At 41.8% G+C, this 16,619-nt stretch overlaps 1 protein-coding gene across 1 annotated transcript in view; it reads left to right on the plus strand.

The window, feature by feature from the left end:
- Window positions 1–11,829: 11,829 nt before the first annotated feature.
- The window catches only part of LOC124279320, a 39,714-nt gene continuing 34,924 nt past the window's right edge, over window positions 11,830–16,619 (plus strand). Inside the window, 6 exon segments of the mRNA XM_046715132.1 lie at window positions 11,830–11,839; window positions 11,977–12,090; window positions 12,516–12,730; window positions 13,914–14,029; window positions 14,213–14,431; window positions 14,579–14,966. Coding sequence (XP_046571088.1) covers window positions 11,830–11,839; window positions 11,977–12,090; window positions 12,516–12,730; window positions 13,914–14,029; window positions 14,213–14,431; window positions 14,579–14,966 — 1,062 coding nt within the window.

Below are 16,619 nucleotides of genomic sequence, written 5' to 3' on the forward strand. Positions count from 1 at the left end.
TTGAAGAATGGTTGGAAAATGATCACTGCCACACAGGTTACTGTGGACCGACCATTCAAATTCATTTAACAGATCTATATAAGTGAGAAATAAATCCAGGCAAGTATGTACCTGTACCAGGATGTAAGGATGTTTTCGAGTTATCATTGAATTTACATGTACACAGATCGTCGTTGTTAGAAATATAATCTTCTGGTATCTTCCCATTTCTATTCGTATCAGAACTACCCCAAGGTGGATTATGACCGTTCAAGTCACCCATAATGATACATGGCTTGGGAAGCTGGTCATAGAGGATCTGAAGATCAGTTTGGTGAAGAGAAGATGGTGGTACATACAGTAAGCATGATGTGAAAACAATGTTTAGAGTCAGTCTGACAGGGACAGCTTAAAGACATGTATTTAGGAGAACAGGGCTATGTATAACACCCTGTCTCACCAAAACGGAAGAACCCCCAGTAGTTCTAGGCCCTAGAGGGGCGTCGGGGTAGCCTAATGGTTAAAGCGTTGGCTCGTCACGCCGAAGACCCGGGTTCGAATCCCCACATGGGTACAATGTGTGAAGCCCATTTCTTGTGTCCCCCGCCGTGATGTTGCTGGAATATTGCTAAAAGCGGCGTAAAACCAAACTCAGTCAGTCTAGGCCCTAGTGGAGAAAAGAAGGTATATGAATTATCTTGTTTTACGTCAAATTGATCTGTATGTTAAGATAGGTTTGCTGTAAACAAAATGCAGATGGCTTTGAATCTTGGATCAGTAACTGTAAATCATTATGATTGTTCCTTAGTCCTTTCCAATTCCACAGAACAATGTTATTTGAGCAGTTCATGGAGACTCAAAGAGAGATCGTACATTGGAGTGGGGGCTTCTCTTATGGCTAGGGAGCGAAGCATTGACCTCCATCTCCAAAGGTTCAAACTAATTTTGAACCTTTACAGGAGGTGACTGAGAGGAAGGCACCTCCAAATGCTGGAGGGTTCGGGTCCTCTTTTTTGATTGATTTTTCTCTTTTTTCCCATTTTTTGGGATAAATTTGATTGCCCTTGTGTTGATTCCTGCACAGATTCTGGTTCGGATCTAATGAAAGTTGTGATGCTACACGTTGAGTCTTGGAAGTTGAAGACGATCTATTTGACGGAGATGGAGAGATCTGAGTATGATCATTTGTAATGATTTTTCATGAATCCAAGATAGTGATGTTTGACAGGCTGTTGAAGTCAGGGAAGGTCTGGAGGCAATGGTACGAGAGGACATTGCATCTGATAACAATATAGCTGTCTTAGGCGAGAGAGGAACAAGCTCTTTCGCTTCAGCATAGGAAATGATGTTAGTGTGTGTGTTTGATTGTTTGAATTCTTGTTTCGCGATCATATAATGGGCAGGATTTGGATGAGGCCAAGTGTTCTCACTTGATGTTATTTATGCACTCAGAGGGCTCGTTAGCGCCTCCACAAAGGGGACATACCGTTTTGACATTTAAAACATCGGACTGGAGTTGGTACAAATACCTCCAAACCGATGTTAAAATATCCGTCTTTTATACACTTCGGAAGAACCAAAAGTGCAAATGTAAACAGGTAAGTATAATTTAAGTTTAATAATACTGCCATCTTGTTTTTGGTAAATCGCTTTGCAACGACCACCCCTTGATTTTACAACTCAGCTGCGATGTCCTCCTCACTCATATCAGAAAGACAATGAGTCCTGTCTCTGATTATACCTCTGCAGGAGTTCAAAGTTCTGTGTACCGAGACAACAACGGGTGTATTTACGAACTGCTTTAATTTTAACAGATTATCCGATTGTTGTCTCCATGCACATTCCACTAACAATGAGCCGTTCCGAAGACGTTTTACGACCATCACACACACACACGCACGCACGCACGCACGCACACACACACACACACACACACACCCCGACACTTTGAATGTCCTTTGAAAAGCGAATGGGTTCAGTTTCAATGGATTTTCATCTGTAGATGAGATCACAATGAATCTCGGCCACGATCCAACTATGTCAGGATATCCTTCATCTGGTGGTGTAGATACATGTCTACGTTTGTGTTTTGATGCACCAGATTAAATGGACAAAAAACATGGTGTATCAAAAGTATTCAACATCCCTGCTCCTCAATTGCCATAGAGTGTCAACACGGACAGTGTTACAGCGGAAGCCAGTCTGAAAGAAGAAATGTCAGGCTGGTTCGCCCGCGACATCATTCTAGGGAAACACAGAATTCAGTGGTTTATATTGCCAGAGTGGCCCATGAGACACCCCCTCTGGCATAGGACTCTAGGCATTTTAATCTATTAATAATTATAATTAATAATTCAAAATAGCCAAAACCAAAATAACAAAATATGTGCAAAAGGGCTAACCATGCACAAGGCTCGTCGTTACCAGCCGATTGATAGAACCGGACCCATTCTACCGCCCATGAAGTAAGGGTTGAAGTGGGATGTTGGGCAAAGGAACGCTATTCATGGTACCAGTGCCCTCAACCATCAGACTACAGTCCTTCACCGACACAGGGATGCAACCCACGGCACACAGGTTGCCAAATTCGGTTGCGATCAGCAATGGGGCGCTGTGGACACATTCTACCCCGGGTCCACACTGGGGCGTGATGGAAACGAGTAATGATATTATAGTAGAGGTTTCCTAATATTTCGCTGTATACTCGTACACTTTGAAATATTTATATATTATGTCATTCGTATAATATTCGCAAAATATTCCATTACAATACATTCCTTTCACGTGCATATTCTCGTAGCATACATTCTTTCTTTACGAGTATCTACTTTTGGTGCATATACATATTATTTGGCTATGTTTATGTAGTTGGTGCATACACCCAATTTCATTTCATTATCATTGATTAAGGGACATGCATTGATAGATGTTGAACCTTGGTATGTTCAAATTGATTCATTTCTGGAACTATGCATTATAGTGTAGACTCTTTTGATATTGATTGTGCAATAAATACACATACCCTTGTTATCAGATATGTACGTTGTCGAGTTTATCTAAAGTGGGTAGGTGTGGTCCAATATACCAACAACATCATAAAACGTTACATTGCCCAATAATCAATCCAATACACATATTACCCTGGCTGTAATTGTATCTGATAATGCTTCAGTTGAATGTTTTGATGGATAAAAGTTATATAGAGAACCTTCCAAGCTTGTGTCACTGTGTTCAATTAATAAAAGCAACAAAACCCTTCGCATATTCATACATTCGTCAAGAAATAACGTATTTCTGAGCAGAATTTCCGACTCCTAGAATGGAGCATATGTGGAGCCTTTGGGGATGCCTACCTTTCGCCTTAATGTCCAAGTTGTGCATCCAATTTTTGTGTCTAGATGGTAAGATGGCAAATTGTTCCGAACCTGTGAAGATAGACATGATTGTTCAGCTTTTGTTTACCCGTAAATAATGCTTACGTAATGAAAAGGCTGGCTCAAATTAAAAAAAAAGAGTATCTGTAACATTATTAATCCATCACTGAATTGGCTTCGTTCATCTCGCACTTCACCACGACCAGCTTAGGCCTATTTGGAAGCTTGCTCATTGTTCCTTGGTGAATATTTTTATCACAGAGTTTGTTGCTATGACCACGGCTATATTGTTTGATACTGACATTACATTTTGTACTGCTATTGTAATAATTTTGAATCAATTTGTCATGATATGTAAACATCATGTTTGCACTTTGTGATTCAAAAATGTGTATTGTGGCATTAAAGTGCTTGTTTGTCAAATGTCTGCAATTGACATAGTTAAGAATGCTAGTGTGTGTTATAGCAGTTATTAAAGTTAGTTCCGAGCTGACATCGTTCACTTGTACACACAATTCAGAACCAAGAGTTCATAAATCATTGTCGTGATAGATTTATGTCATTACCTTGGGTAAAAATCGCTGGCTGGCCCCGCGAGGCGACTCTGTTGGAAATCTATTAGTGATTCTGATTTTAGAAAAGGGGCGATGGGGTAGCTTTGTGGTTAAAGCGTTCGCTCGTCACGCCAAAGGGAAGAATGTGTGAACTCCACCGTGATCTTGCTGGAATATTGCTAACAGCGACGTAAAACCCAACTCACTTACTGTTTTAGAAATGATCCCTAGCATACTATACTTGTCATCAGAAGCGACTTTAAGGATAGGTCGGCCAGGCGCGGTGACCTGTTTGGTTATCAGTGTGCCCTGACAGAGTGGTGTGTCTATGATTTACAGGTCTCCCTCATGCAGCTTGGGTGCACGTATTCTAATACTCCGAATGTAGGCAATAAAACCAAGGTGTTCGAAAGAAAGCAAACAGTCGTAAATGAACCTCTTCAAATTACGTCGATAAAGACGTACCGCAAATTCTTCTCAGTCAGAACAATGTTGCGTGTAGGTGTATGGTGTTTGCTCTTATATGGCACCGTATATGTACTGGGTTGTTCTGATTGTGACTGGGATGTAGGAGACTGGGGTGTGTGTACAGAGACATGTGGCGGAGGATACCAGACCAGGAACATCACCCTCTGCTGTCAGCCTGATGAACCTAGGGAAGAGTGTCAACACAGGTGTAGTTTAGACAGTCGCCCTCTGGAGAAGCAGGGCTGCAACATGTTCTGTTACAACGGAGGAGAAGTCCTGGCAGGGAAGTGTGGATGCCAAAGTGGCTGGCATGGCAAGTGTTGCCAGTTTGGTAAGATCCGTGTGGTTTTATTACGTTTTCTGGATCGTGCAGCTAAGACATGAATCGGTTATAGTTAAAGTATTTAATCGAGGTATAACGGATAATCTCTACATAAGAATCTAAAGTCAGTCTCTTTACCCTGGTTGTTTTTTTAAGTTTAATGTTCTAAAATTTATTTGTTGCTGTTTTACGTTTACAAATTCATCTACCGAAAATCTGAGCGAGAATTATATAATGTGATACATAATCCACAAAACAGACACAGATTTCACCTAAAGACAACTTTAATCCCTAGCGATAAGGAAACTCTTTGCTATGGGTTAGTTTTGTAGCACATGTAACTCCTCAACAGTCACAATACAAAAAATAGTTGCAGTAGTGGTTGAGTAGATAAGATATACAGTAGAGGTTGAGTAAATATCTGATAAGGCGATTGTCGTCAGTGCTCCATCTGCACCAGTATTTATAGACGTGAAATACTAAGTGAGACATGTTTATGTTCTCAGTAATGTCTCGTAGTTGGTTACTCTGAACAAGCTAAAGCACGTGCTGATATACAATTGTGACAACTTCTGCACGAAGAATTATAACATCCAAGATAAGGAGTTTGAACATAACAGCTTGCCCCGGGGTAAAAGGCAAACTTGCTGTGAAGGACCAAGGTGTAGTCTAGCAACGCCCACGACAAGGCTCGATGATCAAGATCGACACGCTTTAAGTTTTGCCTGAACATGTAAACAATTCCTGAGCAAATTCAGAATAATACCAAGAAACTCAACAACAACCACAACATTAACAACAACAACCACAACATTAACAACAACAACAACAACAACAACAACTACTACTGCCTTCTTAACTCTATCGAGTCAATTGTTTTGCAATCAATTTCCAAACAATCAACAAGCAATTGCCTATACCAAGTATACTCATATTTGTTTGGGTGATTAGATGGCAATAATAAAACATCACGTTTCTCATGTTGTGGGTGATTTATTATGTTCAATAGTAATATAGCTGAGCAGGCATTAATTTTTATAAATATTCATTGAATAATAAGCCAGTCTAACTAGTTTTTGTTGTTCATTAAGCTGCGGACGCCGGTAGATACAAATGTGAAGAAATGCCTAATGTATCACCCACTGACTACATTGTAAGTATTAAAAATTCACATTTGGTTCAATGTTTTCATGAATATGTCCAGAAAAAACTCAAGATAGACATAACGTTGCGAAAGAAATCTTAACATACACGTGTTTTACAACCCGTACTTCAGAAAGCTATGATTACAAAATATGTTTCTTGTGGTAACTAATAACATAAATGTAATAATATATACCAATTTCGTGCACTTTTGAACATTTAAATTTGCAGAAGCAGAACCAAAAACAGCTTGAGCTTTTTCCCGAGGACTTTACAGGATACAGATTTTTTGTGCTGACCGGAAGTAATGATAACCCAAGCTGTAGTGTGAGTGTTGCTTGTTTATGCATAAATATTGAGTTGGGCTTTTACTATGGAATGGGGACACTTCATGCAGGACATGTCCTGTTATATCAGTTTTACACTATCTCAAATGAAATAATATCATCTTTGTTGCAGCTGCTGCGTATGTACATTGAGGGAGAGAGAGGGTCAGCATCTGGGATATGTCTTCATCCCTTTGGCCCAGCTTTGTGGATGCCTGGGAAAACTGGAGATGACATTACAACACAAATAGGAAACATCAAACTGATATTTTTAGAGGTAATTATAACCAACTATGTTTCCTGTTGAACATTTTAGTCGGTTCATCTCACAGCGCTGCAGTTTTCGTACAAAAAATCGATGTTATTCACTATCTAACACATGGCTTTTAAGAGCGGTAATAGAACTTATGTCAGCCAGTTAAAGTTTATATCAATTCGGACAACAAATAATACCTTGTTCTTCACTTGAAATGGTCTGCGTGCAGACAATGCCTTTTCTGTGTTTTTTACTTTGTGACTTAATTTGTTTGTTTCAACTTAAGCCGGATACAGGTTGTGCCTGGCGACCAGCTGGAGTGACAGTGACAAGCATAAACTCGTCACACAGTCAGTATTTCTCCTGTGCACAGTCGGTTCAGGAATCAGGACGGACCATGAGGAGGGTTAGAGCAGCTGTCAAACGAAGTATGTTGAACAGCTGAATTGTGTAATGTGTAATTATATCCAAGCTGACATTCAGTGCGATTAAAACGAGCAAAACGACTATAGATGAATATATAAGTAATGTATATTGAAAATACACTTTGACAAGTACGATAGGCGAGACCGTGAGTTATAACTGAGGTAGGTGTATGAGCCATAAGTGACATGCCTTTTTATAAATGTCCGTGTCCTACAATATGTCTAGAATATTGTCACTGTATATATTTCCTTGAACGTGGGGCGTATTCTGTTCTTGAATGAGGAATGGTGATGAGAAGGTGATTAGAACAGGCTGACCAACAGGTTCACCAACAATGAAGAACACTCAACAACACTTACAAACACTGTTGATGTGTGTTGGTGAGTGTTGATGTGTGTTGGTGAGTGTTGATGTGTGTTGGTGAGTGTTGATCTGCGTTGGTGAGTGTTGATGTGTGTTGGTGAGTGTTGATGTGTGTTGGAGAGTGTTGATGTGTGTTGGTGAGTGTTGGTGAGTGTTGATCTGTGTTGGTGACTGTTGATGTGTGTTGGTGAGTGTTGATGTGTGTTGGTGAGTGTTGGTCAGTGATGGTGAGTGTTGGTCTGTGTTGATGAGTGTTGGTGAGTGTTGGTGAGCGTTGACGTGTGTCAGTGAGTGTTGAAGAGAGTTGGTGAGTGTTGGAGAGAGTTGGTGAGTGTTGGAGAGAGTTATTGAGTGTTGGGGAGAGTTTGTGAGTGTTGAAGAGGGTTTGTGAGTGTTGGTGAGCGTTGATGTGTGTTGGTGAGTGTTGATGAGTGTTGGTCTGTGTTGATGTGTGTTGGTGACTGTTGATGAGTGTTAGTGAGTGTTGATGTGTGTTGGTGAGTGTTGGAGAGAGTTGGTGAGTGTTGGAGAGAGTTGGTGGGTGTTGAAGAGAGTTGGTGAGTGTTGAAGAGAGTTGGTGAGTGTTGGAGAGAGTTGGTGAGTGTTGAATAGAGTTGGTGAGTGTTGGAGAGTGTTAACAAGAACTGGTAATGGTTGGTGAGTGTGGGTGAGTGTTGTAGAGAGTTGGTGAGTGTTGGAGAGCGTTGGTAAGTGTTGGTGAGTGTGGGTGATTGTTGGAGAGAGTTGACGAGTGTTGGAGAGAGTTGGCGAGTGTTGAAGAGAGTTGGTGAGTGTTGGAGCGAGTTAGTTAGTGTTGGAGAGAGTTGTAGAGTGTTGGAGTGAGTTAGTTAGTGTTGGAGAGAGTTGATAAGAACTGTTGGATTTTGGTAAGTGTTGGTGAGTGGTGAAGAGATTTTGAGTGAGAGAGAGTTGGTGAGTGTTGAGAGAGAGTTGGTGAGTGTTGGAGAGAGTTGGGTGAGTGTTGGAGAGAGTTAGTTAGTGTTGGAGAGAGCTGATAAGAACTGTTTAAGGTTTTGGTGAGTGTTGGTGAGAGAAGAGTTGGTAGAGAGTTGGTGAGTGTTGGAGAGAGTTGGTGAGTGTTGGAGAGAGTAGATAGTGAGAGAGTAGATAAGAACTGGTGGGTTTTGGAAAGTGTTGGTGAGTGGTGAAGAGATTTGGTGTTGTAGAGAGTTGGCGAGTGTTGAAGAGAGTTGGTGAGTGTTGGAGCTAGTTAGTTAGTGTTGGAGAGAGTTGTAGAGTGTTGGAGTGAGTTAGTTAGTGTTGGAGAGAGTTGATAAGAACTGTTGGGTTTTGGTAAGTGTTGGTGAGTGGTGAAGAGATTTGGTGTTTGAGAGAGTTGGCGAGTGTTGAAGAGAGTTGGTGAGTGTTGGAGCGAGTTGGTGAGTGTTGGAGTGAGTTAGTTAGTGTTGGAGAGAGTTGATAAGAACTGTTGGGTTTTGCTAAGTGTTGGTGAGTGGTGAAGAGATTTGGTGTTGTAGAGAGTTGGCGAGTGTTGAAGAGAGTTGGTGAGTGTTGGAGCGAGTTAATAAGAAATGGTGGGTTTTGGTAAGTGTTGGTGACTGTTGAAGAGAGTCTGTGTTGTAGAGAGTTGGTGAGTATTGGAGAGAGTTGATAAGAACTGGTTGGTGTTGTTGACTGAGTGAGTGAGTTAAAATGTAAGATCACATCTGCAATATTTCAGCCATATCGTGACGAGAATATTTGACATTGAAATGGAATAGATGTATGTTATAAAAAACCTGTCGACGAAGGACAGTAAAACAACTAGAACCTCACAATTACAACTAAAACTAGTTTGGAGAGTTCAAACTGATAGCACTATTTGGACAATACTGGTAAGTGTTGGCAAGCGTTGATGGGTGTTGGTGGGTGTTGGTGTGTGTTGGCTAGGAATGGGGATTGAAAGGTGTGACCACCTATTCCCCTCTTAAATTCGTACATGTGTTCCAGTTCTATCAATTATTTCACAGGTCTCAAAGTAACAGTTTATACAAGCAACGAACATCTCGCTGGCACGAACTCTGGTTTGTATTTGCGTGTGCATGGACGGACCGGATGGAGCAGTGAAAAGAAACTTTCTGGGTCGTTCGAAAAAAAATGATGTTGATAGGACTTATATGGACGTTGGGGATATAGGACGACTCTACGAACTGAGGTCTGTCTTAAAATGTCTATTATCAATGTTGAAAATACACTAACCCGATGAAATCTGTTAATGATATCGTTGTGTTGAACAATGTTAAAGATATTGCAGAATACCAACTAATCAGTTTGGTTTAAGGGCTAATACCTGCTTGTTATATTTCATGAGCATATTGTAATTGATACACTTAATGCAGGCTAAGTTTACTTTTCACAGAATACGCTCAGATAGCAAAGGGCCTTTTCCCGGCTGGCATCTTAATAAGGTACAGTGTGTTCAAACAACATCATGACGGAGGCCTGTCTGCAGACCCATAACATGAATCGAAGCGAGTGTTCCACACTCAGAGAACATGTCTTGACAAGCAGCCTACCCCACTGTCCCTTATTATGTAATACAGCTGTGATGCTATTCATGTTCCGATTCAAATAAAGTAGGAAGCTTGAGGCTGAAACAACTTTTCATAATTACTCTAAAAATGGTTATGTATAATTTTATTGATTATCATCTCACCTGAAGGGTTTTGGTCCAAATATATCAATATTGCAATTTCGCTTCTTTCAACAGTGTGTTTGTAAGCAATACACTTCCTGACGTATAACGTCATCTTTACAAATATGTGGTTTATAATTTATGGAATATCTATCTGATGACTGGTTCTGTTCAATGTACATCTTCAGTCTTCGGAATGATGTACGTCTATACACTGAGTGTTCAAGTATATATGTTACTGTCAGACACGATATTTTGAAAACCACAAATAACTTATCTGTGGCGCTGGCAACAGGCGCCAACCTTTGATGGAAACTATGTGAATGACAGGCGCTTCAGGTAAGATATACGTATCGTCACTAGTTTTTCTTTTAACATGAATGACATGTTTTCGGCAGAAACCTGAGACTGGTTATTCTCTGGCACTGACGTGTGATATCTGTATACATAGTTTATTCCCGTGGTTATAGATTGAAATCTATGAAGATTACAGAACACTTGAATTTCAATGCGGCTGTTGGATTGGCGGATCGCACACACGGGAGAGAACTGTCGGAGCCAGGAATGGTAAGTGGTGTAAGATAAGTCTAAATTATGACGTTTTGTGAAGAGTATGAGCAAGGTATTTTGTACATTTTTTCCCTTTCTGATTGTGTCACAGAGTGTTCAAACATAAGGTACTGTCGCAGTCAACGGTGCGTCACCTGTGCAGCATGCCTTCCTTCAGATTCAAGCTACTTTTATGCTCTCAGCTCTTCCAAAAGACAGTGTTATCGTAAGTACTCAAACCAACAGGCAGGTGCATTCAAATGAGAATTATTTTAGTGGGATCTTGAACAGCTTTCATATGGAAATAGCATTGTTTCAATTTCACTATCAATCACCATATTCAAAGCGATCGCCACAGGAATGTAACGTTCACGCCATGTTTCCTGCCATTGAATCAGAATAACAAGAATCGCGACTCGTCAATGAAAACGAGTTCTCAGGTGCAGTACACCGCAAATTGTGACTGCACAACTGGAGACGTTTATAGTGAAGTTTTATTCCTCGCATGATGGCATAATGCGTAGAAGATGTTAGACACATATACGCCTCCGTTGCTCGAGCTGTTGAGTTGCTATCTAAGGTCAATGTCGAAGGTGTGTGATTCTCAATCTTGGCAAAGCAAGAATTTGTCACGCGCCTCTTTACCTGACGTGATAAAATTTCTTTCAATGTAATTGTGTGTATATTCCAGAACTTAGGAGGTACAATTGGGAACGCTCTTGTATATACGACTCCTGTCCTTCCGTTGAAAACATTTAAGGTTTGACTCATCTGATGCAATTCCCCGATTTGACGTCTACCGTGTATCCCCGTGTTTACTTTATTTAAAATATTGACTTTCCTTTGCATGTGTTTGTGACGAAGGGGCAGGACACATTTAGCCTTTTGCCAATCCTTGGCGTCAGCATAATTTGACAGTGATTCTTAAACATGCTCTCATGATATATATGCACTTGCTGACATTTCTTATGAGTATGGCAAGGGTTGTTGTCACCTTTCAGTGGTAAAGTGAAGGGTTAATTGTTATTGTGGAAGCTGAGGAAGAATATGTTTCAGTACATCTGACATCGAACGACCTCTATCTGTTCAGGATGTCAACACATTGCAAACTGTAAAATTGAACAGTGTCCTTGCAATGGCTGCCAAGTGTGCTCAAGATGTGAGGGCGTTGTGATGGAAGAAGCGGGCCAAAGAGCTTATGCCATTTCAACTGACAGAAAATACTGCAGAAGTAAGTACGTCTAGGAACAGCGAGTAATGTAAGGTCACTTATAGTATCAATCTGATTAGGGATGGTAGACCCTGTGTTTTTAGTAAAGGGTATGTGTACTGGTAATACAATTTGTTTTGAGTGAGTGAGTGAACATGGTCTTACACTGCTTTTGACCAACATTATGGTGAACAATACCCGTAATGGATCAAGGTGAGTATGTTGCCTACAAAACTAGTCCTTTGACGCTATAAGTGAAATTATTTACCCCATGAGACTAACCCATCACCTTGCAACTGATTACAAAGCAAGAGGAATATGATATGATAATCTATGTATCTGAACTTCAGAGGCATGTTCATGGCGTCCTGACAGCACGGGGTGTTACCCGGGGACCTGCCAGGAGGAACTGGCCAGTAACTGCAACTGCTCATCTGGATTCAGTGGTACAAACTGTCAGAACAGTAAGTTTACTTCACCAGTACAACACTTCTTACTTTCATGGTTCCATTCATTGTCCACACCTGAAGTTCCAATACATAATAAGTAGTTTATTTGGGACCTATAGACAAAAACAATGTTTATACCGTTTAGTACTATATTTGTTTATTTGCAAAGTGTACGTGTAGGCTATCGGCCCATGGTACATGGATCTTCTGTCCACAGCTTCAGTATTTAGTCGCACATAGTATAGTCAGTGCAACACGTTTAATAGTTTTAACATTAATATACCTATATCATTGGTCCATAGAGTTTCGATAATACCGTTTAGTAATAACAGAGACTCTCAGTGATTGTGACAACGTTGAAAATTGAAACCACCTTTACTTTTAACACTGCCACAATTTGTCACCAGTGATTTGACCGTCTTCACTATTCAACCCTTCAGTTGACACACCACCCGTGATATCATGGAACAGAATTGTTCTACATGGCCAGGGTAACGAAACAGCCGAGGCTCCAGTCGACCCGAACAACGCCGAGGCCCAGGAAGACTCGTGGACAAACCTGAAGAACATTCACAACATCAACTATGATTTTCGCACAAGTTTCATCCCCTCTGGACTACAGCCAAGCAGGCACACCTTCATAGATGGTTACAAAGTGGGAATTGTACAGGGAAACGTGACATTAATCCTTTTCAGAGGTATACTAGGAACTATTTACAGAGCAAAACGTGAACTGATTTAATAATTTTTTCCTTATCCTGACTCCCCGGCGATTGTCTATTATTATATTATTCGCAAAGATGACATGGTGTTTAATGTCTCATTTAGTGGCAAATATATAAAAATGTAATATTTTAAGTCAAAAATGATATTTTATACTATTTTGCTCATCTCCTTCTTCTATGCGAATGATAGTGGAACACTTGAATCCCCCTTGTAGTTCCCCGAAGGGGACGTAAAAGTTCTCTCACCCACGAACTGCCTCCCTTTTCCTACCAAAACAATCATGTGACCTGCCATGCTTGTCTCTCTCTCCTTCATCGCCCAAGCGGATGGTTGGGAGAGCACTGGAGTCCCGTATACGGCACCATATCCTTTAATATTTAGATCCTTCTACCCAATTAAGCTGAGTATGGTTTTTGGTTATATTTAGCTTTCATGGTATGTCAAAATGTTGAAGAAATAATTCGTATTTTGTAACATTTTCTCTTCACAATGTGGTTTGTTTACATTTGATGAAATTTTACAGGGTTTTTTCAGGTACCGGCTGTCAGTTACTGATCCTCAGCCCCAACGCCCGTCATGCATTAATCCATGTTCTTCCAGCTTGCGTTGCAGATTCTGTACTAATCTATCAGATTTGCAATTTAGTCATTACTGGTTTTACATCTATAGACGTGCGATGGACCGGGTGAGGAAGTCCTCTCAAGTCATTGGTGATAATCCGGAGATAATGCCGGTAACCGTATGTTGCTAACTACTGCTGAAATTCATAACTCAGGTGTATGTTACAGGGGCAGTCGTCTGTTGCTGATCGGGACTTAGATGGGTCTTAGAAGAGATCTGCTTCGACTGAATCATCGACATCGCAGATTAAGAGGAAGTTGTCCTCACTGTCCACGGTGCAGAAGAAACCTTTTTCATTTACATCTCGTCAAAGTCAACTTGTTCCAGTAAACAACGCGTCAGAGGTCTTTCAACAAAGCAGACGTTTATGGTGATCCTCCGATACAAGATCTACTAGAACGGTGACACAGTCTACCTCCACGGCGACACGATCGTCCCCTGCAACCACGATAGCTGTTCAGCTGTGTGACGATCAACCTCCAACAACGCAGATGTCTGTCAACATAGACAACACCAGCGTAGCCTCATCGCAGCTGCAAGTAGATGTATATGACGCTTCAGCATTCTCAAACGCTTCGTCCACACCACATCAGTTCCAGCCCACAACGTAGAACTTCGACTCAGGCGACTTCATGAAACAGTTTACAATACAGATGATGGCTATGATGGAGCGTCGGTTCGCCGAAGAGAGAGAGCTGCACGGCAGAACCTTACGATGACAGGCGGCGTTCGGGGAATCAAAGGCCTTCGAGAACCTGTTCCTGAGACATCTGCATCCTCGTCCCACAAGTTTACGGCCGATGACGAAGATCTTCACGTTCAACTCAGCCGTTATGGGAGAAGAGGAAGAAGGCTCCACCAACGTCAGTGAGACTACAAGAGACTATGAAGTCACGTCAGCGAACCCTACAACAACGCAGACAACTACAGGGTTCGCGTGCCCTCAGATCAACAGGCAGATATCAGCAATGCAGACATCTACAGGTTTCGAGGACCCTCAGATCAACAGGCAGATATCAGCAATGCAGACATCTACCGCGTTCGCGAACACTAGCGTTTGTGAATGCTACCTCTCAGAAGGTTCACGAAAGGAAGGTTCGCCAAAGAAAGGTTCGCAAAAGGGAGGTTCATGAAAGGAAGGTTCGCGAAGGCACAGTTCCGTGGACCCGGAACTATTTGAGGAAGCAGAGGTCACATCTTGGATCGCAAACAACTTGGACTTGGCATCCCCCTTCATGGAATTGAATGCAGCGTTCACATACAAGATGCTTGAGGATGACTTCGACACTCTCACGATTCCACCGATTGAACAGTTCTCCAAGGTGTCTGAAAATCTCCATACAGCGTTTGGGAAAGCAACCCGGTACCAGAATCAACATGTACCAATGTTCAATGGTAAGAGGTTCCCTCTGCATCACATGAGAGCGCCGGACCTGGATGACAGCTTGAAGTTGATCAACGACTCCTGTAACAAGTTTTACAAGGCGGAAGACAAGAAGTTTGCTCAACTCGACACCATGACTAGAAGAACGTTCATCAGCCTTGTGAGATCTAGAGCAACCAACGAGGCGTTGATATCCAGATTCCAGAACCCCAAGACTGAAGAAGGACCAGCACTTCATGTCTGATCACCTGGCCTTGGTGACGGCGAGTCTCACACTATGATGAAGACCTGTTCCTAGAGTTACAGGTTCACCCAACCTCTACTAGAGCTCCTTGGGCGATGCGTATTTTTTTCGGCGGGGAGATCGGCATAGTTGCCAAGGAAGTCACACATGATTCCAGAGAAATCATGATGATCAAGTCCATTGACACGTTGGCCAACGTCATCTGTCAAACGTCACAAAGGTACAGCAGAAGATGGGGTTCGGAACCACTGGACACTTCCACCCCCGACCGTTCATGTACAACTGTTGACAGTGGGTGGACGTCTACAAAGACACTGGGGATATTGGGGAATATTGGAGGACGATTACGTCTATTAAGTACTACGAGAAGGCTTCAGAGTGCAGCTGAAGGCCACATCACTGCTGACCCTCTGCCTGTTAGTCTTCAACTATGCAGACGACCAGGTAGATACGATAGAAGAAGCCGTCAACTCGCTATTGGCATATAACACCGTAGAAGTGATAGATCAACACTGTCTGACGACCGGTTTCTACTTCCCAAGTTTCTTGGTACCCAAGAAGAACTCCAAATAGAAGTTCAGGTTTATATACAACATGAAGATGATCCACCTGCCTCAATTCAGCCATCTCGTCCGTCCAGCAGATTACTTGACCAGCATAGACCTGAGATTCCTGTTCAGAGGTTGACACGTCCAGTGGAGCGTCCTGTCGTTGGAATGTCGTCGGACCTGTGGTTATTTACACGAGTGACCAAGTTCATTGTCCCCTATTTATATCGTTGAGGCCTAAGCAGTGTCTTCTACCTGGACGAGGGGATACAAATTCATCAAGAAGCCAATCAACTCATACGGCAGCCAGACTTCACCATCAAACTGCTTGCACAACTAGGATGGCTAGTAAACTTGATGAAGTCCGAGTTGGAACCAAAGCAAGATCTTCAATTCCTGGGAATAAGGTTCATCACAACACAGAATAGTATTGTGGTCCCAGAAGATCGTTGGGTGAAGATTCAAGCCATGATTCCAGAAGCAGTCATCTCTCCGTCACCACTACGAACATGGCAGTGTCTCCTCGGGCTACTCACTGCAGCGCAGGTTTGACATGCAGAGGAAGACTACATTTACGTCCGCTGCAGCAATTCCTGGTAAGACACCTGGACAGCACGGACCTGACATCTCTACAGGATAGTCTCAAGATGTACCTGTTATGGTGGACTCACAAGTCGATTGTCTGCAGAGGGACCTATTTAGAAGAGCCGGTCTTTGATACGCACCTCTACGTAGATGCCTTACTGCAAGGATGGGGAGTGAATCTGGACAACGAAGTGGCATCAGAGAAGTAGTCGAAACAAGTGAGTGCGTGAGTTAATACTTATTGTCACATCGGCAATATTTCAGCCATATCGTGACGAGAACAGTTTATAATTATATCAAAGATCAAAAAAGTTCGAAATTAAAAACCTGTCATCGAAGGACAGTAAAACAACTAGAATATCCCAGATATACATGTAAAACTAGTAATTAAATCTAAAACATTTTAACTATAGGGGACAACACAATATAAAAATAG

Source organism: Haliotis rubra, unplaced genomic scaffold (assembly GCF_003918875.1).
Source record: "Haliotis rubra isolate DU_JTF1 unplaced genomic scaffold, ASM391887v1 Scf25, whole genome shotgun sequence".
NCBI classification, from domain to species: Eukaryota; Metazoa; Mollusca; class Gastropoda; order Lepetellida; family Haliotidae; genus Haliotis; species Haliotis rubra.